The sequence below is a fragment of the Nilaparvata lugens genome, chromosome 6 (assembly GCF_014356525.2).
Source record: "Nilaparvata lugens isolate BPH chromosome 6, ASM1435652v1, whole genome shotgun sequence".
Classification (NCBI taxonomy): Eukaryota; Metazoa; Arthropoda; class Insecta; order Hemiptera; family Delphacidae; genus Nilaparvata; species Nilaparvata lugens.
In genome coordinates this window covers 62,517,781-62,526,998 of record NC_052509.1, presented here as the reverse complement: position 1 = coordinate 62,526,998, position 9,218 = coordinate 62,517,781, and the positions used below count along the sequence as shown (strand labels likewise).

General features: G+C 35.8%; 1 protein-coding gene across 2 annotated transcripts; it reads right to left on the bottom strand.

The window, feature by feature from the left end:
- Positions 1–426: 426 nt before the first annotated feature.
- Positions 427–9,118, bottom strand: LOC111057418 (protein SREK1IP1-like). 2 transcript variants are annotated; one of them, XM_039431653.1, is made up of 2 exons: positions 8,915–9,118; positions 427–2,505 (listed from the first exon to the last, which is right to left on the bottom strand). In XM_039431653.1, exon 2 carries the CDS (start codon positions 2,498–2,500, stop codon positions 2,006–2,008), a length of 495 nt encoding a protein of 164 aa, XP_039287587.1. In that variant the 5' UTR covers positions 2,501–2,505; positions 8,915–9,118; the 3' UTR covers positions 427–2,005. The 2 variants fall into 2 exon arrangements, with proteins under 2 accessions (XP_039287587.1, XP_039287588.1); XM_039431654.1 differs by having other exon boundaries at positions 427–2,502; positions 8,915–9,096.
- Positions 9,119–9,218: the final 100 nt, after the last annotated feature.

The window sequence follows — 9,218 nt, the reverse complement described above, 5'->3', positions numbered from 1 at the left end:
TCTGCTATATAGCTTAGAAAATGGGCTTAAAACTGCTATATAGCAGATCCCCAGTGTCACTTTTAGAACTTGTAGCAGAGCTATATAGCTGAGTTACATGTAGCTCTGCTATATAGTGTAAACCTAGCTATATAAATTCATCCTTTAGATTATAGATTCATTCATTCTTTCAGTCATCTTTATAAATTCTATTAGATTGAACATAACTTATCATACACATATGGACATATCAATGAACATATAATGAATCAATAAGGTGTTATAATATTGATATTTATGTGTTTGTCAAGTTCTGTTCAATCTAATAGAATCTATAAGTATTAAGTTATTAAAATTTTGTTAATAACTTTGGTGTAAACTCAGCTTTAGAATGTCTTATAAATGTAAATAATATGAAGGTGGTTAGATAATGAAAACAACAAGAAATTCCTGAAGTTGATATTTATTATCAAATGTACGTATGAGCTAAAAATAAATAGGTTTATTTCGAATAATATCAATCGAGAATCAGTCAAATATAAAATTGTTCATTGATTAAAATCTACTGGACTGTCACACTCACACACACTAAAGGCTGGGTTTAAACCAAAGTTATAAACAAGATGTTAATAACATAATTCTTTATAGATTCTATTATATTAAACGGAACTTGACAAACACAAATGTTCATCATGTGAATGATAAAATATGTTCAATCTAAAAGAATCTATAAGGATTAAGTTATTAACATTTTGTTATTAACTTTGGTATAAACGCAGCTTAACATTAGCTGATTCACAAAATGTACAAGTTACGTTGATCGATGAATATCATAATATTGACTAACAAGTTTAGGACCATACTTTCATTGGTCCTTTGAGTATTTTTATAAAGTTAAAGTTTGAGTATTTCCTAATATCAGTCAGTACCACATTTTATATAAACTTATCTCCTAAACAGTTTTCTCGTAGGTTCTTACTTTCTCCGCACAAACTGTTCAGTCCAAATAGTCTACTTTAGTTAGGGCTACGCAGGTTTGTCAAAATTATAAAATCCAAGTAAAAGGTAATTCTATTCTTTGATCTTTGGACTGGTCACTGATGATTGATTGTTCCAGAAAGCCAACAAGCCACCCAGAATTTCCTCCGATTGGCTGAGAAACAGCTGTTGGTGAGAATTAGCCAATCGGGGACATTCTGGGAAGCGTGTTGCTTGTTGGAACGTTCGTCAGTCATTGAACGTCAATCTGAATCTCCTACGTTTTGACAGTTTTTCATCCACTTTGAAAAGCGTTCAAATTATTGATTCTTACACTCAATACCAGTCAAATTAAAACCCTCATGCCCGGTTTCACCAAGCTTCACATTTGAACATGGTAAAGCCAGGAATGCTTTACAAAGTGTGCACTGATATCAATCTGAATAATTTTCACATCTTAAGGCTGTGCAAAGGCTAAAAATGAACTTTCTACTGGTGATATTTTTCAAAGTTTTTCGATTTGTATATCATCAAGCTATCAAAATAAAAAAGTTTTCTCAGGAATACATTTTTTCCCGATCATTACTTTTTAAGATATGAGCGCCTCAAGTTTGAATTTTTGGGACGGGACATTTCAAATTCGGTAAGAGATAAATCCATGATATTCAGAGGATGAATTCTTCATGGTCTTGTTGATTGGTTGAACAAAAATTTTCTAAAAATATCAAATTTTGAGAAAGTTATTCAATCTACCATAAGTAACTCTATCCTCTGAATACATTTATCCTCTGAATCTCATTGATTTATCTCTTACCGAATTTGAAATGCCCTGTCCCAAAAATTTAAACTTTAGGCGCTCATATATCAAAAAGTAATGGTCGGAAAAAAAATGTTTACCTGAGAAAACTTTTTCATTTTGATAGCTTGATGATATACAAATAGAAAAACTTTGTAAAATATCACCAGTAGATAGTTTATTTTTAGCCTTTGCACAGATTCAACTCCTACGTTTCGACCGTTTTTCTTAAACATTTTGCGCATTTCGACATCAATCTGAATCACTTCCACTATCGGAACTCCTACGTTTCGACCGTTTCTTCTTCGACTTTTTCCGTTTTTTCGACGACTTTTTGCGACGTTTCTCACGTTCGTCACTGCTACCCGACGAACTGTCGTCCTCGGATTCGGCTGTCGACCCAGACGACGAAGTCGACCGTCGTCGCTCCTTGTGCTTCTTCTTGATTTTCTCCTTCAACCTCTTCTTTTTCTTGGCTTTTTTCTTCTTGAGCTTCGCTTTCTTCCTAGCTTCCTTGAGTTTGGCTCGCAGCTCCTGGTCCCTGAGCGTGGTGAGCGGGGTGGTGTACTCTTCCTCGGTGTCACTGCTGGTGCTGCTGACATCCAGCACTATGTCCTTGTTGGGGTCGACCTTGATGAAGTTGCGGCACTGGTAGGTGAGGTGACCCGAGTAGCCGCACTTCTTGCAGGCCGGTCGCACTGTCTCCTTGCCCTGCGGTATCAGTCTGGCCAGCATTTCGGGGTCCATCGCTCCTGCAACATTATAAAAACATAAGAATACGGATAAACCATGCTAAATCATGGTTTGAGTCTAATAATCTAATCATCAATGATAGCAAAACTGAATGTATCTGCTTCTCTTTAAGGAATATTCCAGAAGACATTGGCCCATATGAATAAAACCAGAGCAAATGCTCATGAGCAAGAGCATGGAGGATAAGGTTTTGCTCATGAGCAAAAGGTAGAAGCAAAAGCATTTGCTCCTTTTTATATGAATAAGCTTTACCGTATACTCTTACCTTATGCTCCTGAACTCTGGAGCAAATGCTCACGTAATTTAAAGATTTTTAATCAGCTGATTCGCTTTTGTAGCCTTACTTTTTTTCATAGCTCACGGAAGCGCTAAATATGCAAGTAGGGAGCACCGCTTGTGTTTGCGTCGTCTTCTCTGTTTTCTATTTATGAATAGAGTTTTAGGTTAGTTGAGTTTAGAATTTTGAAATAATAGCGTGAAAAAATGTCATCTATAATAATCATCAGCATATTCTTATAATATCAATAGCCTCCTTATAATCGTCTACACTCTCATCTTCTTAAATACCTATTTCCTATTTTGTGATTGCTATTTTTAGCCTCCAAAATAGCCTCCTTATAATCGTCTACACTCTCATCTTCTTAAATACCTATTTCCTATTTTGTGATGACTATCTTTATATAAGGTAGCTAACTATTTTTTGTATTTATTCTTCTGTAGGGATAATAGTGATATATATCATGGATGAATCTAAAAAGTTTTATAGTTTTCAACTATTGGTTGTGATCGTATCTGGTATAGTTTTTTCTTTCTCATACGAATTAGTTGAGCCATTTTACTATGAGCAAAAAGTGATAAGCTGCTCTAGACTAGACTCACCTTTTTTGTAGCATTTGCTTCAAAATTTGAGCAAATGCTCTAGTTTATTCATACAATTTTGAGCAAACGCTTTTACTTTTGAGCAAATGCTCAAACTATTTTCTTTATGAGCATGAGCAAAAGGTTTTGCTCATGTTTATTCATTGAAAATGAAGCAAATGCTCCATATCTTAGAAGTATGAGCAAATGCTCAACTTTATTCATATGGCCCAATAATATTAAGCATCAGGTCAGAATGTTGGGTTTCACTTTGGAGAGAAGTTTGAGTTGCGAGCCTCACATCATAGGATTGTGTAAGAGACTCTCTCGTGTTGTCTTTTTACTTAGAAGACTCAAGTCATTGAACTCTGATTCTTTGGTACTTGCATACTATGGACTTTTTCATTCCCTCATATCCTATGGTATTCGCCTATGGGGTAATTCTTGTCATGCTTCAAAAGTGTTCATATGGAAAAAAAGGCAATGAGAGTGTTATACAACTTGAGAAACAGAGAGTCATATGCAGAGAAAGCTTTCGAAGACAGTATATTGACATTCCCTTCAATTTTCATAATGAGTAGCTTGCTGCATGTCAAAACTAATTTAGAATCTCACTCATGTCAGGGAAACAAACATGAATACACAACCCGGCATAGAAATGATATTTCAATCCAACAGGTAAGGCTTTCTAAAACAAGGGGCAGTCACCTATTTCAGCTGATAAAAATTTACAATAATCTTTCCTCAGCTGTTGAAGAGCTGCCAAAATGAAATTCAAGAAATTTGTGAAGAATAAATTGATGAAGAGAACAATTCATTGACTAAATACTTTGAGTGTTCAATAAAAGGGCTGCTCCTGATTTTGGACTAAGTTGTGTACTGTAAGGTGGTTCATCTATGTGAATGCTGTTACTATTCTTGTCAATCTCCCTGTTAACCTACTTGTATATACATACTCTGAGCTATTGTTATTCTTCATATTGTGTTATGTATCTTATTATGTACACTGTATTTTTTTTTAATTTTGACGAGCTTATACATTGTAAAAAAATTCAGGCAGAATCAAGAATTTGAATCACCATAGAGAAAAGATATCATAAGAAGATATCCCAGGTAGTTTATGTTCCAAATTTCACAGTTAACTCAAGCCTATAGTCTTATTAGTTGATTTTGGTGAAGCTATGTGACGCTGGTAGTTTCTCTGCTGTGCCGATCTAAATATGCGTATAGATTTACGCACCGCGAACACGAGCAATTCACTTTTAATCATCTGATGTCAAGCTTTTTATATCTGTATCTTACCGTTTCTGTAAAAATACAGATATAATCAGCTGATTAAAAGTGAATTGCTCATGTTCGCGGCGCGTATATATGTACGCACCTTTACACCAGTAATAATAGACAGTAGTCGAATGCAATCGGCTTGAGTTAAAATTGAACATGAACGACCTATACCATGGGATATCTTCCTTAGGTATCACTATATCTCGCCTCAGGCTAAGCACTAATGGTAGATACACATGGCGTCATCACAGCAAAAGGCTACCAGAAAATTGGTTTTTTTATCACCGATTTTTTGTTTGTTTTCTCGATTGAATTATTTTTCTAATATTATAATTTGTAGTTTTCATTGGTTTATTTATTGTTATTTGTTGTTTATTCCATGTTAGAAGCCTCCCGCTGATGACAAAAAATGCTTGATGTGTGTGTGTATGATGAACATGCATGTACACACATGTTTATGATCAAAGTGACCACTCTCAAGACAAGTGTGAACATGTGTGTACACACATGCTGGTCGTGCATGATGTGACATCAGTGAGAGACTTTGAACAAAAAACAGCTGTTTGACATCAGCTTCTAACATAAAATGAATAAACTACTAGTAGTTCTGTGAACAGTAGACCTGACGCAGTATTCTCATCCACAAGTACCTTATGGAAATACAGCAATAGACTGGCTTCTCCACACGTTTGTGTAATCACTTGTCAGCTGATTTATGATGAATAATTCTATAGTCTGATTTTCACTTTAATATTGGCGTATGAAGGAGGCTGCTTTTTCCTTTTTTATTATCCTTGAAATGAAAAATTTCCTATAACCTTGTATATAAGTCGACGCGCAATTAAAAAAGGAACATAGGTACCTGTCAAATTTCATGAAAATCTATTACCGCGTTTCGCCGTAAATGCGCAACATATAAACATTTAACCCTGGAACCCTACACTGGGGTACTGAGTGCCCCAGGGAATTTTGTTTTTGCTGTAACTCGGTGTTGGCAACCCTGACGGCGCTCACCTGCCATGACTTTTCATTGGCCTTGACAGTCAATCAGTGGCTGTTGTTGTCGCACACGTAGTGTATCAGGCTTGAGCTGTAAACTGGTTTTGGGGCACCCAGTACCCCAGTGTAGGGTTAATGCAAGTTTTTTGTGGTGTGTTTACATTTTCAATTGTGGCTTAATTTTTTTATTACTTGTGTTATTTGTGTTCGTTTTGGTAGCTATGGATAAAAAACTCACAGACGATGAAATTTTAGCAGAGTTATTTAGGTCTGAGTCAGATTTAATTTATAATGAAACAAATATCACTGATAACTTTGAAGATGTATCTGATGGTGAGGGGGGAACTGATGTTGTTGAAGACGATGATGTCCTTCCGGATGTTTTTTCCCCTGATGCATCTGAAGACGAATATATACCTCCTTCTAGTGAAGAAGATACAGATGATGAAACCCAAAGACCAAGTAAAAAACAAAGAATAAATGAGGCAGACTTACAACCTGGAACTTCTACTGCAGAACAAGGTGAAGAAGAGGAGAAAGAAAGTGAAGAAAATGAAAGAAAAGAAGAAGGTAGTCAAGGTGAGGATACAATGCAAAACTTACCTGATTATATTATTAGGCCTAAAAAAAAACAACTGGTAGGCAAAAATAAGTATAGATGGTCAACCAAACCTCCAAAAAGAGCTGGTCGAACCCCTCGACGAAACATAATTTTCATGAAATCCCGACCTGCTGGAGCTGCTCGGGGTGTTACGAATGCTGAAAATCTGTTTTCCTTATTTGTAAATGAAACCATAATCGATGCAATTGTAAAGTACACAAATCAAGAGATTTTAATTCAAAAAGTAAACTACAATGATTCAACTTTTACCAAAGAGACTACTAATAAAGAAGTTAGAGCCTTACTCGGACTCTTGATTTATTTTGGAGCATTAAATCACAACCACACGTCTACAAAAGTTCTTTGGCACGAAAGTAGGGGCCTTCGCATCACCAGAACTGTAATGCCCTTAGCAAGATTTGAGTTTTTAATCAACACATTACGATTTGATGACAAGTTAACGCGAGACGCTCGAAAGGAAATTGACGCCCTTGCACCAATTCGAGAGGTATGGGATAAGTTTATTGAACATTGTAAGGAGTATTACATCCCTGGACCGTACTGTTGTATTGATGAACAGCTCCTGGCTTTTCGAGGGAATTCACGGTTCCGTATGTATATCCCAAATAAACCAGCAAAATATGGTTTGAAGTTGGTCATGCTCTGCAACTCTAATGGTTATTTGATCAATGCCATCCCATACACTGGGAAAAAAATGAATACAGGAGGACAACCACAAGCTGCATTTTTTGTGGAAAAATTATCAGAAACCATTCAAGGCAGTAATAGAAATATTACTGTTGATAATTGGTTCAGTTCAGTCCCTCTATTCAACGACATGCTGAGTAAATACAACTTGACCATGGTGGGAACGCTGCGCAAAAATAAGCCTCACATACCTCAAGAAGTGTTGCAGCGCAGACCAGAAGGAACAATAATGTTTGCTTTTGACAGAGAGTTGACATTGGTGTCCTTTACACCAAAAAAAAAATAAGAATGTACTTCTACTATCAAACATGCACCAGGGATACTCCATGCAACAGAACTCAAAGCTGCCAGAAATAATTCACTTTTATAACAATACCAAAGGCGGAGTGGATTTGTTGGATCAAATGTCTGCTCAGTATTCCTGTAGTAGGAAAACAAGAAGATGGCCTGTGTGTCTCTTTTATGGCATCTTGAATAGTGCCTGTGTTAATTCTTACATCATCTACAAGGAGAACACTTTTCTGAACAAGCAAACTCCACAACCAAGAGTAGAGTTTTTATTTACCCTGGCAGAAGGTCTGATGAAGCCTTGGTTAGAGGAAAGACTACAAACACCAACACTGCGTAGAGGAATTCGCCTTGCGATTGCCGAACAACTTGGTATCGATGAGCCCAGACACGCAGAGAACGACAACCGACGTGCCGGAAGGTGTTGCATCTGCCCCCGTTCCAGAGATGTCAAAACCACTATAAAGTGTATTGAGTGCAAAATGTTTGTATGTAAAAGTCATTCCCTATCTATCTGTGCTAATTGCAGGGAATAAAGTGTGTGAACATGACTTAAAACTAAAACCATACAAAAGTATCCAAGAAAATGTAAGTTTTTCAATTTTCTTTTTTTATGAGTAAAATAAATGTCAGATATGTCTTTAAATTGTTATTAAGGAAATAAACATAAACCAAACAAATTGTTAGTTGAGGTTTTTTAATAAAATTTAAGTTTTTAAAACAAAATGTTGAGTTTTTGTTTTTGGGGAACCCAGTACCCCAGAGTAGGGTTCGTGTTTCTAGAAAGTAAGTGTAGGATTTCAGGGTTAAACATTAAGAGAAATGCCAAACCGTCGACTTGAATCTTAGACCTCACTTCGCTCGGTCAACTAGGAAATTACAAATCAAATCAAATTTTATCCATCAATTTACGATACAACAGTTTTACAAGAAAATGAATAAATAATTTGTTTGTTTAATAATTGGGGTTCAATAATTATATTGATACCTTGAATAGAACAGCGAGGAAAAAAAAGAATCTAAGATACAAAAACCCATCACAAAAAATGTTGTTTACTTGTGTGTACACACATGTTTATCATACTTGTCCTATTGTTAGTGGCTACATCACATGACGGACATGTGTGGCATGCAGAATTTAAAGCTGTTGTCATCCGTGTCAGATCTAACCGCGCCATAATAGTCATAATAGTGGCCCCGGTTTCATGTGTTGGAAATTGGTTTGTGGGAGGCAAGGTCTGTGTGTCTGTAAATGTGAGGTACCTATTTACCGTATTTAAACCGTCGGTCCCGGCTGCCTAAAAAGCAGTCGTTAGGTTATGTCAGAGGCCCTGAAATTGATCAGCTGCGACCTGAAAACTGACACCAGACCTAAGCCAGCCAGGTCACTCGATATTATTTATTACCGTATTTATTTCTCAACAGCTGATGAAAGTTTCATATTAATAAATCAAAACATAGGCCTTTTAATGAAATAGGTACTAAGATACTACTGTTAGCCTAACTGAATGAATATTAAAATACCAGAGATTGTACTGTAAACTGTCGTCTAATTTGATATAATCACTTATTTCCTTAGCTTGCAAAGATCTATTGTGTAATAAACATGAACATTTTCAAGTTAATCTCTCATCTTAAATTTGAAAAGTTTGTGCAAACATATAACTCACCTCTTGATCTAAAATTTTGGTTAACTTGCTACAGTGTTAAGCAATTCACTTAATGCAATATTAGCTACAAAATTAAGTAATTATAACATTATTGACCGTAGTTTCTCAAAAGTCAGAATACTATGTTTTTAATTTTTCTAACCTAATTTACGGTGACAAACGTTCAGTTTCGTTGACATGAGATGCGTGCGTTCATGCAAAAACACTGCTGCCAACCATATGGTGGATAAATTTGGCGAACAATTTCACAATTGAAACATTCAATAAATTTATTCTATTGTGAAGGTTTGATATTATCAGAAAA